Source organism: Xyrauchen texanus, chromosome 29 (genome assembly GCF_025860055.1).
Source record: "Xyrauchen texanus isolate HMW12.3.18 chromosome 29, RBS_HiC_50CHRs, whole genome shotgun sequence".
Classification (NCBI taxonomy): Eukaryota; Metazoa; Chordata; class Actinopteri; order Cypriniformes; family Catostomidae; genus Xyrauchen; species Xyrauchen texanus.
The window spans coordinates 14,684,794-14,700,921 of NC_068304.1; the positions used below are offsets into that span (position 1 = coordinate 14,684,794).

At 39.1% G+C, this 16,128-nt stretch overlaps 1 protein-coding gene across 2 annotated transcripts in view; it reads right to left on the bottom strand.

Moving 5' to 3' along the window:
* Positions 1–16,128, bottom strand: part of LOC127622682 (homeodomain-interacting protein kinase 2-like) — a 125,288-nt gene that overhangs the window by 24,958 nt on the left and 84,202 nt on the right. For both annotated transcript variants that reach the window (XM_052096709.1, XM_052096708.1), the window contains exons 3-7: positions 15,417–15,540; positions 11,019–11,138; positions 8,740–8,826; positions 3,886–4,070; positions 3,612–3,774 (exon numbers count right to left, since the gene is read on the bottom strand). In XM_052096709.1, coding sequence (XP_051952669.1) covers positions 3,612–3,774; positions 3,886–4,070; positions 8,740–8,826; positions 11,019–11,138; positions 15,417–15,540 — 679 coding nt within the window. The remainder of the gene's footprint in view (positions 1–3,611; positions 3,775–3,885; positions 4,071–8,739; positions 8,827–11,018; positions 11,139–15,416; positions 15,541–16,128) is intronic.

Consider the following 16,128-nt stretch of genomic DNA (forward strand, 5'->3'; position numbering starts at 1 on the left):
AAGCATGTTTCTCATCAAATTCCGAGTCATTTCTCAGTCCAAATACCATAACACTGTTCTGCAACATCAACAGAAATGCTGTTATTGTGCTCAGACTGCATTTGGGTTCAGGCATGTTTTATAAAATAACTTATTGAGTGAGAGTGAAGAGGGAAAGGGGAGGTGAAAAAGCTTCAATCAATGCTCTTGTGTTACAGTCTCCATCAGTGCTAGGACTCTTCAACTTATTGTATTTGCTCATTCTCATTAGCAGCAGATAATGATCCCTCTTTGCGCAAAGCTATGATTAAATATACACACAGATCTAACTGGTGAGAAGAGAGACAATCTGTTCTTCAAAGCCTCTACACTAGAATTCCCCTCAATTGATTTTTAATTCAGACTGAATGTGGAATTTGTGCCATCGAGGTGGTTTGATGAACAAGCAAACTCCTTCTCACCGATCTAGAAGAGTGAACAGAATATGTTCATTCAAAAGAACTGTACAGTTCTTTCCATCTTAGTCTCTTTCTCGCTATAATGAACATACAAGACAAAAATAAAGCTTAATGTAAAAGTATGAGTGCAATAACATTGCCAGAGAGAGGAAATAGAACACATTCATTAATGAAAACCTGTTGAGCGGTCACATCTGCCAAAACTAAAAAGAATGTTTGGAGTATTGGCTTAGTGGTCAGTACACATGCTCCAATATCGATATGTTGAGCCATGGTGCTCATATGGGAAATGCGAATTTGAATCTGGCCAGCATCATGTTACAATCTAATTCCCCCCTCTTTACCCATGATTTCCTGTGCTCTCTCTACTATTTCTATATATAAACTGAAACAAAATGCAAATAAGAAAACAAATAAAAAGAATGGAGCAATGGCTTTGCGGTCAGCACACATGGCTTAGCGGTCAGCACACATGCTGCAACATTGATATGTTGAGCCATGGTGCTTATATGGGAAAAGTATGTTCGAGTTTGGCATACATCATGTTCCCATCTAATTCCCCCTCTCTTTACCCATGATTTTCATTCCTCTCTCTCTTATTTCTATAAATATACTGTGACAAAATCAAAGAAAAAAAAAATGGCCGGTGATTTCCTGTCCTCTATCTACAAATTTATAAATAAACAGACAAAAAGCAACTAAATAAATAAATCATAAAAATAGCCAGATCTATAGCTTAGCGATTGGCACATATGCTCCAACATCGATATGTTGAGCTGTAGTGCTCAAACGGGAAACGTGGGTTCGAGTTCGGCATGTTCCCATCTAATTCCCCCTGTCTTTACCCTTGATTTCCTGTCCTCTCTCTACTAATTCTATAAATAAACCAAATAGAAGACATAAAACAAATAATTAAATAAATTATAAGAATGGCCAGAGATACAGCAAGTACAAGTGTTCAGCCACATGATCCAACATAAATATATGTGGTTCTCAAATGGGAAATATGGGTTCGAGTTTGGCATGTTTTTTGTTCCCATTTAATTACCCTTAATTTTACCCATGATTTCCTGTACACTCTCTCTCTCTCTCTCTCTCTCTCTCTCTCTCTCTATATATATATATATAAAAAACACTAAAAAATTAAAAGAGTAGTCCGAATGGGTCATCTTGTCTCAAATTGGTAACCCTAGTTCTATGAAAAATCTGTTTTTATTTGGAGTCCTGCTGCAACCCTATACCTAACCCTAACCTGGTTCCAAGATCTGGTTGATACTGAAGAATTGAAGAAAAAGAAAAAAAGTGATGCGTCTTTGTCTTTAATAAACTCTGGCACCCCTTTAAAAACCTGTTCGTTTAATGGAGGCTAGTGGTATTTACTTTCATCTGTTACCAAAGCAAACTGTTTCATCTCATGCCACCGCTAGTAATTATAGACTTTTCATTAAGGTTTTTAAATTCAGTATAGCGCTTTTCATTTTTCATTTTCCTGATTTTGCAAGGCAGACGAGTACCAGGGGAGAGAGTTAATCAATATGCCGTCATGGCATTCATCACACAAAATAAACACTTCAGCCTCGCAGCTGGCTTATGCCACATGAGCTTTCCCTCAGTCTTACACACAACTACACACACACTCAATGCAAACTTAGACTTACACATACCAGACCATACACAAAGTTCATCTTTTTACATCAGAGATAGGCCAGGCATGGAGTGGGGTGGTGGTGGATGTACTAAAAATGAATTGCGTCTTCTGATAGAGCTGTTTATTTTTATGCACTGTCTGTGTTGTTTTAGCACCCCCGAAAGTAAATTTGACTACATTGTGACAGACAAATAGCGCTGAGTTTTGCGGATAAGGCACTATCTGTATTAAGCAAAGTTTTGATAGAAAGGAGGCCTGTTTGTGCTGAACAGAATGAAAATGACTTAATTTAAATATGCATAATGCAGCACTAATTCAGCGCAATTTGCGACTGATTAAACAGGATTGCTTGTGGCTGGTGAATATAATGACAAGTTTGTGTTGAAATTTGGCTCGCATAAGTGGCATACTTGTTTGCAATTGTTCATGCTTTGATGTTAGAGAGAGGCCGAGGTCTATGCTACAACATTACAGCTGTATGACTTTTTGACTTCAGACTTTGTTTATTCGAGGCGAGTTCGGGCGGATCTAAGAACTCAAAATGAAGGCATTACGGGATTCATGCCTGGCTCTCTGTCAGCAGTTTCGACAAACGATCCCTGGTGAAGCTAAACTGCACTGAGGCAAAACAGGAGGAAACAAAAGGAGAGAAGGGAACAAAGTTGTGTAATCCTCAAGGCTGTAAAGTAGTAAAATGCAAGCCAAGCAGGAAGTAAAAGCTGTCAAGTTGTTAATCAGCACACTGTGACAGGGCTGCAAGGCTGAAACGGCCCATGATATGACTGGTGTTTTGACACTAGAAGGAAGTCATTCGATACTGCCAGTGGCCAATGGTGCAATGCTACACTCATTTCTTTGGACTGTCTTACTGCGAATGGATCTGTGTGTAATGCAATTCATTATGTGCAGCTTTAGGAGAACACAAAAGAAAACTTAAGGAAATTTGAGTTTTTCTATGGCACCTGACAATTGTAATATGGGGGAAAATGTAGTCATATACAGCTTGTCAGTGTGAATGCCTGCACGTTTCTGTTCAAACTATACTTTTCAGGTCAAAATTGATGCAAAATATCCCCAGAAGTCAGCAAAATTGAACAACCCCCCTGACATCCTAAAAAGAAATATATGGATCATTCAGAGAGTAAACAAGTTCTTTGTTTACTTTTATTTGTGTTGAGTTTTGGTTTTGTCTATCATTATAATACTTAATATTATTATGCTTTATTTAAGTTCAACAGAAGGTAATGGGAAATTGCCATTTAGGTGAATGTGTGCGTGTTTGTTTAGATATAGTTTAAGAAATTTTGTCTCAAAGAGTAAGCTAAAACTGATAAAACCACCCTTTGGGTACATTCAGTTATGTCCTAAATTGGACGATTAATAGTGGGGTTAATAATAGTCGACAAATGGGGGGAGTAGTAAAAGGATTAGTTTACAGTAACTTAATATTATATAAAAGAAAAAGTCTAGTTTAGATAGATAGGTAAACGTGTGTGTGTGTGTGTGTGTGTGTGTGTGATACTGACCTGGCTGTGCACAGTGTTAAGATGGTTGTTGAAGGTCATGGTGAGATTGGTAGAAGTGCTGGGGGCTACATGTGTTATAAAGGGGGTCTTGCTCTGATTGACTGTGTCGTACATGTTCACCCGACGCTTGCAAATCTCCATGTTCTGGAAGCAGGATTTGACGCTGCAAGAACAAAGAACAAAGGACAGGGTCAGTGATCTGAATACAACGTTTCACTATAATCCATATCATAAACTATTCAACACTATCAATATACTGTATAGTTCAACTGACTGTGTGCTGTGGGGAAAGTCCAGTAGATGTGTCATCGTGACGAAGGGGTGGTTGAGTGTCTCTATGGGTGTGATTCTCTTGTCCGCATCGATGGTCAGCATCTTGGTCAGCAGGTCGATAAACTCTCTCCTGTCTGCCTTCTCCGCCAACATGTCACTGCCTTCCAAATCTGTGGTCATATTCACCTGCACACAGCAAAATTGAGTGAGAAAGGGAGAGACAAAAATCAACAAGTATTGAAGTGATTACTATCTCTTGTCTTCTTTATCTTAAGTAATATTGAATAAAGGATAGTTGGATAGTTAATCCAAAAATCACCATCGTGCCATCCCAGATGTATACGACGTTCTTTCTTGTGCAGAATACAAACAATGTGTTTTGAAGAATATCTCTGCTCTATTGGTTCTCACAATGCAATTGAATGATGACCAGAAATTTGAAGCTCCAAAAAGCACATAAAGTCAGCATAAAAGTGTGGCAGCGGGGGCGTGGTCAAGCGCCCGTCCGGGAGAGAAAAGCGGTAAGGGCGCTTACACCTGAGCTAGATTATGTCTAACACCTGTCTCTAATTTCAGTGAGCACGGGGAGAGCGGCATAAAAGGCAGCCAGAGGGCCTCCATGAGAGGGAGAGAAGGAGGGCTCGTCCACCCTCGGGATCGCCGCCAGATGGTCCTCCGCAAGGCGAACGGCTTCCTCCAGCGACGCCGGGCGGTGGCACTGGACCCACTCCGCCGTTTTCCGGGGCAGCCGTTGGCCAAATTGCTCCAGTACCACCTGATCGATAACTCCCTCGAGGTCGCGGTCCCCCGCGAGCAGCCACCTCCGACAGGCGTCCCGGAGCCGTTGGGCAAACGCGTTGCAAAATGGCTCTTTTTAGGTCTGTGTAGGCCAGGAGGTTAGTTGCCGGCAGTTGTTGAGCCGCGAGCTGAGCTTCCCCGGACAGGAGTGGAACTAGGCGGGCTGCCCATTGTTCATGCGGCCAGCCCCAGATTTCTGCCGTCCGCTCAAACAAATGCAGGAAGGCCTCAGGATCATCTGCAGCCCCCATCTTCTGTAACGTGGGCGGGGGCAGTGTGGAGCGGGGGTCCGGGGTCGCGGCTGTGGCCGGCGCGGCCTCCTGGCTGAGGAGGCTCCGGATGGCGTGCCGGTCCTCTGCCTGAGCCCGCATGATCTCAAAAAACCGGCGATCCTGGTCCTGCCGGAGCTCAAGCAGGGACTGTTAGTGGCTCTGGTGTAGTATCGCGAGGGACTGGAGGACCTCCGTCAGCTGGGAGGACTCTACGGGGCGACCCATCTCCATACTTGGACGAACAAATCCCGGGTTTCGGCACCAGTGTAACGACCTCCTCCGAGGGATGACACTTGACACAGCGGCTCAGAGGTGAGGTTCTTTATTCTTTTCAATCACAACGTGCAAACACAAACACAGTAATTCTTATGTCCCTCTCTCCCTCTCATGGAGGCCCTCTGGCTGCCTTTTATGCCGCTCTCCCCGTGCTCACTGAAATTAGAGACAGGTGTTAGACATAATCTAGCTCAGGTGTAAGCGCCCTTACCGCTTTTCTCTCCTGGACGGGCGCTTGACCACGCCCCCGCTGCCACAAAAAGTAATCTATAAGACTCCAGTGGTTTAATCCATTTCTTCAGAAGTGATATGATAGGTGTGAGTGAGAAACAGAGCAATATTTATGTTATTATTTTACAATAAATCTCCAAATTCACTTTCACTTCCATATTCTTTATCTTTAGTTTTTTGGCAATTCGCATTCTTCGTGCATATTGCCACCAACTGGTCATGCTGGTGGAGATGTATACTAAAACAATTATTGATATTAAATATTGATCTGTTTCTCACCCACATCTATCATATAATTTCTGCAGAGATGGATTTAACAAGTGAAATCTTATGGATTACTTTTGCTACCCTGATGTGGTTTTGGAGCTTCAAATTTCTGGTCTCATTTATTTGCGTTGTATGGACCTCTTCTAAAAATCTTAATTTGTGCTGTGCAGAAGAAAGTAATTCACATCTGGGATGGCATGAGGGTGAGTAAATGTTGAGAGAATTTCCATTTTTGGGTGAACTACTCCTTCTAGTCCATCTGTGTCATTTTTTCTATGTAAATTAATTCTATTTAAAAATGCATCTGTAGACACCTGCAGTCTGTTGTTTGTTGCGCTGCGCCTATAGCCTTTTGAAACAGAAAGACATGTTCTGTGCGAACAGCCCCTTAGAACACTGTCAGTGGATTTTCCCCCCAAAATCAGGGCCTTTACATAGCCCATGGTCAGGCAAAAAATAGTTCAATGCTGTGGAATTATGCAAAATTACAAAAGCTGCATTTTCAGACAATATTTGTAAATTCTGCCTTAAATGTGTGTTGGACAGTGCTAATCCCTGAATTTAGGAGTAGAGATAATTAATGGTAATAATTGTGGAAAGAATAATCCTTAAGCACTGTCATTGTGTTCAATGCAAGAATTCCAAGCCTGGCTGTTCATAAATGATGGAATCTATCAACCATAGAGTCTATTCTAAGCCAACTAACATCGTACAGCATTTGTAAATAATACATGTCCACATTTGAGTATGAATAACTCCTACGTTCCATAGTGCTTGGCATGTACAGATCTATTAATATATACAGGTCTGTCAGTCAGCATGTGACGGTAACAATATTCCACCTCTTTGATATTACACAATATTTGCCTTCAAATTTACAGCTATTCACTAAGCCTCTTAGTTACATTTTATGCACTGAGAAACACTTAAAAAAGGTAGGAAAACATTTGTGTTTTGTCTGACTGCATGTTTGGTCAGTACAGCAGAGCTGTTTTATTGGGAATCTTGCTCAGAGATGGCTGGCACATTTTTCACACCACCATGCTGTTTATCTGTGGCCTAACCTCCCCGAGCTATCAGATAAGCTGCCAGTCACGTGCACAAATCTGAGTCCTTTTTCTTTTTATGCAAGCTATTCTAAGCCTGTCCTCTCTTTCTGGATCTCTTTCTCTTCCTCTCTTTTTCTCTCTCTACTCTGTTTTCTCTCAGCCTGCTGCACGATAAAGAAATAATCTTTGACACAAGGGGAAAATAATCAGCCCGTGGTCAGCTGGACTAGAGCAGGGCGCAGAATGTGAGCTGCTTTGAGAGACATACGTGAGGGGAGTGACTGCATAGCTGCTGTGCAAAAATCTTGCAAAATAGCACACACATTTGGTAAGCTGTCTCTAGAAGATAATGAAACCGAGGACAATCGTTCTTCTCAACTTATTGATATGATTGAAATTATCATTTTTAATAAAATAATTATTATAATATATTAATATATAAAAATTGTTGTTTATTATTATTACTCATTATTACCTTAATATATATTAATCGTACTATTATTATATTATGATTAATAATATCATTATAATAAATATTATGAACTATTATCATTATACTTATAATAATATTAATTATTATTTATTTTATTTATTTGCTTTCTTGAATATGTCTAATACCTTCCACCTTATCAAAGGCACACTGGGGGAGTATTTTAGTGAAACTATACTCTATCATCCCCTTCACGTTAATGAGGCAGGGATGTGTAAATTAAATGCTGCATCAGCGCCAATTTAAAATGTTGTGTTGTCATGACAATCCCAGAGTCTTGAAGCTGTAGTTAAATGATCGTGTTCATTAATGCTGCAAATTGCTGGTCACTGTTACGACACAGTGTTGGATTGTTTTTTGCGATTAAAATACATTTATTTTTGTGTTAATACAAATACATACAGTATGTTTACATGCAGAGTTATAGTCGAGCTACAGTAGCTTTTGGTATTTCAAGCTACAGTCTTCATCTGACTGACTAAGTATACTGTACATGACACAATGTATTTGAATATATCAATGAAGAACATCAATTATGCCAGGTTAAATACATGTCACGTGTCATCTCTATCTTTTGGAGCAAGCGTGCAATGCAGAGGCCAATTGTGGTCCCATTAAAATGTATACCGTACATGCTGGACGAAGCCAAGCTACAGTTGCATTACCAAGGTCTATTAGTCCGACTTCGCACAAATGTATTGTACGACTTATTGTTTTAACCCGACTGAAATCGAACTTTTAAAGTGCATGTAAACATACAGGGTGTCTTTGTGCCACATTAAAAGGTCTGTCTAAATGTATTCTGCCTGTCTAATGATGTACTTATCATTAGGTTCCAACATAAACCTAGGTGCACTACTTCAGTTCAAAGAGCAACTCTGTGTCATATATTACATCATAACCACCTAACCTGAAAGCAAAGCTTTGGTCTAATTCTTGAAAACCCATTTATAAAAGACATTGTAAATATACTGTAGATTACGCATATCTGAGCACAAGCATATTTCCATGAATGAATCCAAATTTGCTGTAAATTTGATCAGACTTTTTAATCTGATGAGGTGGGATGGAGTCGGTTCCAATGGGAAAATCCAAACTGAAGTTTGCGTCATGGTTGGCAAAAGCGTGACCTGGCATATTCAGACATCAACATGACTGGCCGGTGATGAGGCATGCTGATTTCAATAACTCACAGCATGTAAAGGTCAAAAGTCATGCACTTTATTATTGAGTAGCACCCAGGGAATTGAGGTTCCCGTGCAGTTTTAGTTCACCATTGTGCTTTTGAGTCACGTCTTTAGTTACATTACACCAAAGATTTCTTTTCACAGAGGTGTGTGTATTTCTGGAAACTCTCCACACCAGCTTGGACACAAAACACTTTGATTGTCAGGGTGAAAGGAAGGTTATTATTAGCTGTGAGCAAGATTGTTTTTTTCTGTTGAAGCTGGACAGGTTTGAAACAAAGGTACCTGTGCCATATCATCCAGGCAGTTGAAGATGTACTTGCGAGCTTCTTTAGATTTGATCCCAGTCTCTGTCTCGTGGTCCTCAGGTGTCTGCAAACACAAAAAGGAATATAGTCAGCAGGTGCTCGATCTAGATCTACCATGGCATGTCTGACTCATCTCTCAAGATGGCCTCCACTTGAAAATGTCATTAAGACTGAAGAAGCACTTTCACATCAGGAATAGCTTTCGAAGAGATGGCATCATGACATTTATAAAATGTACAAAATTACATACACATTTTATGGGCAAAAGAAACTGGTCCCTTATGAGACAAAGAGAGATTTTGACATCGATTTCTTTAATATCTCGTTTTTTTCTTCAAGAAAACAATGAGATTAAATAGAGTGCAAATGGAGCCTTTTGTTGACATCTCCTGCTTCGCTTATTTGTAATCTCACATGTGCCTCCTCTCCAGTTTTTGATCTCAATAATATCTCAAGCTGTGCTCGGACTTGCTAAGATACCAAAGTCTGCATTCAAAAAGATTTTAATATGAACTCAAATATTTCTCATCAATTTCTTCCAAGAACAAATGATCTGAGCTGTGCTATCCACACTAATTTAATAGCAGTATAATTTTTATGTATGTTAGAGAAACATCTAATGTAATGTTGATCTTACATAAAACATAACTAAGAACTCCAATAAGTTTCCAGAGCTATGAAAGATAAACATTTGAGCAATAAAAATATCCTTTGGAAAGTACAGTAGGCCTACTTGACATTGAATACACTAATTCAACATTCCAAGACACAAGTATTGACGCCAAAGAGTGCAAGGGTGTATCGACTATGCAGGGCGAAAATTACATAATTTTTTTGTTTTATTGGATCTGTATCGTATATACTGTATGGAGGGTTAGGGACTAAGGAGGACTAATTAATATCAAACTTCTGCATTTAAGATTCACCATGTGTAGCTTTCAAAGTTAATCTGAAGAGAAAACACTTTATCGACAATGGGCAACCGGCCACCGACCCAGTAATATGAGGAATGTGTAGAGAAAGAGGGGAGAATGAAAGGGAGAAAGTGAGAGAGGGACGTTGAGCAGGATTTATCCCACATCCTTTTAGTTGCCAAGTCCTCTCACACAAAATCCCTTCTGTACACATTAGCCTACTGGTTTGTTTACAGGCTGTAGAAGATTTAACTTTAAAGCGATAGTTCTCTGAAAATTTGTCATAAAATGAATTATTTACTCACCCTTATGCAGACTGTTAGTCACCATTCACTTTCATTGTATTCGCATTCTGCATTAGGGCTGGGTGATGTGTAAAATATATTTTGGCGAAAACTGCCTTAAAAAATATTGCGATATCAGATAACATTGTCAATCCCCCTGCCGAGGGTCGTGAATTTTTTTAAACACGAAAAACATACACAAAAGACATTTCTAAATTCAAATTGCACTTTAAACTAAACGAAAAAAGCAATAAAATAACAAAGTGATCAAAAAATCTTATATATATCCACCTCCCCAAATCCAAACATTTACCATCTCCAACGGCCCCATTTGCCATCAAGCAAGCATCCATCAACACAGAAGGAAAATACTGATACTAATAGCCTACAGATTAAGAACTAAAGACAATTATAAATGTAAAGACAATAATAATCTAAATAAAGAAGCCTAAAGCTGCATTCACACTGCCAGCTACATTGTCGCTGCATGCCGCCAGTGGCTGGTGGTTAGGTCGCTAGTGGTGTGTATGGAGAGTCTAAACAGCAGTTTAGATGTGGAAGTGAAAGTGAATTTGGAGATTTATTGTAAAAAATAACATAAATATTGAGCTGTTTCTCACCCACAAACAGTTGCTTTACAATTAATATTATTATTAAAATATTAGGATCACATGAGCTCTATCATCTTCTCTCGTATTGGCTGTTGCTCCCGAAAGTTGCACTTCATTTGCATAAAGTTAAACATTTTCCACATTCGGTCGCCAACGATCACCGGAAGTCGCCAGCTCTCATTGAAAATGAATGAGATGAGGTTGTGTTGTCACTGAGTGTCACTGGCAGTGGTAACGCAGCTTAATAAATTCCCTATTGTTTCACAAAATAATGGTTTTGCCAATTCCCGATATTATCTATCATAATCTGTTCCCAATCGGGATCTTCGTAAACATCGACAATTTATGATTACATCATCCTATCACCCAGAACCTATTCTGCATTGTTGCTGCATATTATATGTGAAATAAGTGAAACAGAGCAAGGAAGTGTAAAAGATAATTTACCTTCAGTCTCCATAGAGGATAGGTGGAGTCGGGATCTCTGTTAAAAAACCTGGTAGTTTTCGTCCCTGCACTCAACAGATACTCCGCTGGCAAACCTTGCGTTTGAGAGATGTACCGGATCTGGTGGATGACATGAACAAAAGCGATTTGAGATGTACAACTGATGTCATCCGTTCCGTGATTAAAATCAGCTGCCTTGATACACTTACAAACATGAAATCTACTTTGACACTATTTACTTTTTTAATACACATTTCTTGTCATATTGTGCATGATTCATTGGTGTGCATTATCCCAAAGAAAAAACAACTTTTCTTGTCAAACCCTCTTATTTTTCCCCCCTCCACTCCAACCACCTGTCTTATAGAGACCATTTTTCACAATCCAATAAATTCCTGATAAATAAAATAAAGTCCTATTCAAAAATTTTCTCCTGTTGATTATCCTGTTTCACATTATACATCACATTGGAAGTAGGCTAAAATGGGTTGTGAATGTTGACTTTAACACCAGAACTATGAGCACATGAACAACACTCACGTTTACAAATCTGCACCTATTCAGTATTCAGCAACTTTGCAGGGGTCGTTGTTGGTCATTTCACAGGCAAAGAGATAGCCAATCAAAACAGAGGTCATTCACATATAAAAGTCTTAAAGGTACAGAAGTCCATACAATTTTTATGGTCAGAGAGGTGAAAAATGCTACAAAACTAAATTACGACTAACATTATAAATGGCCTTCAGGGAAAAAACGTAACTGTGAGTTGCATTAAAACAGGCTAACGAAATTTTGTCTGCATGAAAACATATCAGTCACTCGGCTACCACAACCTCAACATTCTGGCTTTAGAAGCTGAGTAAACAGCATTTGAGATGAATACAGTCACCACGAAACTCATTTCCCTTGCCAAAGATTTTTTAACAGGTCTGCCCAGGTGTGCAATAACACTGAATGACATCCACACACCTAATCTCATCAACGGCCCCTGCCAATCAACCAATCTCATACTCTGAGAATGAGCTTATAGCTGCTCAAAAGACATTGATCACCACACCGCTTTATGTCCAATAAAATGGAGCGCAACAGTCTGGCTTTGGAAGTCAAAATCCCATTATTTTATACCATAGACAAATTGATTTTTATTTTTTTTTTTTATCCCCTTTTCTTTTTGGAATGCCCTATTCCCAAAACTTACTAGGTCCTCATGGTGGCATGGTTACTCACCTCAATCCGTGTGGCAGAGGACAAGTCTCAGTTGCCTCCGCTTCTGAGACCGTCAATCCGTGCATTTTATCACGTGGTTCACTGTGCATGACACCGCTGAGACTCAAAGCGTGTGGAGGCTCATGCTACTCTCAGCAATCCACGCACAATTTACCACGCACCCCATTGAGAGCGTCAATTCTAGCTGAGCTACCCAGGCTTCCGCAGACTAATTGATTTTCAACGTTAACTTATAAAGCATTTGAGGCAGACCTACCGTGAGCTACAAGTATGTTCATAGATGATATATGCTTCCCCTGAAGCCATCCGTCTGCACTATTTCAACTTTACTGTTTAAAGATTTGATAGTGAAATTCATGGTAAACAAATACATTACCCATGATCCAGCACAAAAAGCTTCACCAATAAAAGAACCACAGCTAACTAAGCCCTTGAAATGTGCCTCAGAGTGACCGCCTACTCCCATGATGCACTGTGAATGATGCAACCTAGTCGGTCTCCCTTTGCACTTAAACTACTTGTAAAATATTAGTTTTTCTATACTTATAATCAACAACCTAAAATCAATAGTTATATATATTTACATTTTTATTCAATGACATCATTTGCAATGCTTCATTCCATGCCCTTGTGAAATATGGTAATTACACAGCCTTACATTGTTACATTTTTAAAACTATAATTATATTGAAAGAGTGCAATAAATATAAATGCATTATTTAATATTTTTTCAAATGTTTGTGTACTTGTTTACCAATGAGTCAACAGTGTCATTGAAGAGCATGCTTGAGATTAAATATAAGATATGTGATGTGTGGAAAATAAAGTCAGTTCAAGGTAAAAATAAATGACATATGAATTAATATTTGTGTCATTTCTAATCATGAAGTAATTGCATACTGTATTTTATATACAAATCATAAAAATATTAGAATATATTAAATGCCAGCTATGAATGTTTCTAATGTAATTTCCATCACCTTCATTTTCACCACAGAATATTATTAAATATAAAAACAAATATATAATTTGAAATGTGACAGAAACAACATTTGTTCGTTCAGAAAAATGAAACATAAGTAAAAAGAAGACAGAATTCTCTTATTATGCATGTATGTCCACTGTTGGAAATTGTTAGTAGACAAATTAATAAACTAGAGAAGTCCACAGAGCCAAAAGGGCTCAAGAAACACTCGGAAATGAATAAACTGGGCAGCCGAGGTAAAATGCCACGAGTGCTTAATGTTTAATTGACTCCCAAACTCCTTGACAAACAAGACCTCTTAAATGCTTCAAATGAGGGGGTGAAAAATTCCTATTACTTTGTGGTACACAGAGAAGATAGGGGACAAATCTGCATAGTTCGTTGCTGTGTTTAAAAGCTTGTTAAAGTTTTGATTTGCTTAGAGCTAGAACATTGGCCCTGGGCTGTTCCATGATGCCTGGATCTGTTTTTAAAGAGAAGGCCTCGCTGTAGAGCTCCGGATCTGGGCTAATTGGGCAGTTTGTGGCATGTGTCCAGAACTACAGAGGGGCCAGAGAGAGTTGAATGTCTGAGAGACGCCACACACAAAAACACACAGCACTTGAGGAGAGCTGAGGGTGTAGGGACCTAGCCAACCGTCAGATTTATTTTTTCTCTTTTAAGCACACACAGTAATTGAGGGATGTTTTAGCAGCCATTTATCTGAAAAAAGCAGACAAGTCTCTACCTCTAAACCTAACCCTTACAAAAACTTTCAAAATGTTTACATTTTCATATTTTCAAAAACAATTTTTTAAAAAAAGTGATTTGAATTATGGGGACACAAGAAATGTAGAAATTATAGCATAATAACCTTGTAATAACCAGTTTGTAACCTAAACATTTTTCCTCATAAACCACACACACACAAACACGCAGGTTTGTTTTACTATATTAGTGAGGACATCTCATAGACAAACTGACTTCATAGCAAACTAAAAATATATATATTCTATCCCCTAACCCTCCCAGAAACCTGTGCACATCAGTAGGTTTAAAGCTAACCATGATTTGGCTGATATAGTCACAAATATAGTTAAACACACACACACACACACACACACACACACACACACACACACACACACACACACACACACATGCATGCAAGCAAGCAAACAAGTCATCTGCCTTCTTTCAGTCTGTCTCTAAAAATGTGGAAAATCAGGAAATGTGAATTCTTAATTAAAACGAATAGCTTAAAGTGATAGCTCATCCAAAAATAAATATAATGTAATAATTTACTCATCTTCATGTTGTTCCAAACCTGTATGATTTTCTTTATGGTCTTATGGACTTTATGCTTTTTGTCAGTTTGGAGCTTGACAGTCCTTGGTCACCATTCACTTTTAATGAGTGTAAAAGATCAGCGTCAACATTCTGATAAACTTTTTTTTGTGTTCCACAGAAGAAGAAGAAAAATCATAAGGTTGAGAAAAGATGACAGAATTTTCATTTCTGGATGAACTGTTCCTTTAAAATTTACTAGGTGGAAACTTGAAGGTATAGTTCACCAAAAATGAAACATTTTCATAATTTACTCACCCACCTGGCATCTCAGATGTGTATGACTTTCTTTCTTCAGCAGAACACAAATTAAGATTTTAAAAGAATATTTCAGTTCTGTAGGTCCATACAATGCAAGTGAATGTGAAAGCTCCAAAATCCACATAAAGGCAACATAAAAGTAATCCATTTGACTCCAGTGGTTTAATCCATGTGTTCAGACATGATATGAAAGGTGTGGTTGAGAAACAGATCAAAATTAAGTCATTTTTTTATCATAAATTCTCCTCCCTGCCCAGTAGGGGGCGATATGCATGAAGAATGTGAATAACCAAAAACAAAAGAAGAAGAATGTGTGAAAGTGAACGTTAAAGTGAAGTGGAGATTGACTGAGCAGGGAGGAGAATTTATAGTAAAAAATGACTTAAATATTGATCTGTTTCTCACAAACACCTATCATATCACTTCTGAAGACATGGATTAAACCACTGGAGTCGAAATGATGAGAGAATTTTCATTTTTGGGTGAACTTCTTTAAGACTAGGTGAGCCATTATCACACGCCTGGAACCTTGGCAACCCTCACCTCATATCTCTATTCTGTTTCAATCATGATGTTTTAAACAATTAGACATGTCTTACCTGGTCATACTCAGATGCTCCGGGGTAAAGCGGCCAGCCCAGAAACAGCTCAGAGATGACACAACCCAGTGACCACATGTCTATGGCCTCACAGAATGGCAAACCAAGGATGATCTCTGGAGCTCTGCAGAAACACATAAAGAAATGAAAGATCAACTTCAAGAACATTCATAGCAGAATAAATACAATACTCAGCTGTACAGCAATGCATTCTTTATTTATTTATTTATTTATTTTTAATCCCCTTTTCTCATAATCTTGGAATACCCCATTCCCACTACTTAGTAGGTCCTCATGGTGGCGCGGTTACTCACCTCAATCCGGGTGGTGGAGCACAAGTCTCATTTGCCTCCCACATCTTATCATGTGGTTCGTTGTGCATGACACGGCAGAGACTCACAGCATGTGGAGGCTCATGCAACTCTCCACGATCCATGCACAACTTACCACATGCCCCATTGAGAGCGAAAACCACTAATCATGACCACAAGGAGGTTACCCCATGTGACTCAACCCTCCCTAGCAACCGGGCCAATTTGGTTGCTTAGGAGACCTGTCTGGAGTCACTCAGCACACTCTGGATTCGAACTCGTGACTCCAGGGGTGGTAGTCAGCATCAATATTCGCTCAGCTACCCAGGACCCCTACAGCAATGCATTCTTAAAAATAAAGTTACATGTTCAGCAAAGAAGCCTCTTCTTATCAAGAACCA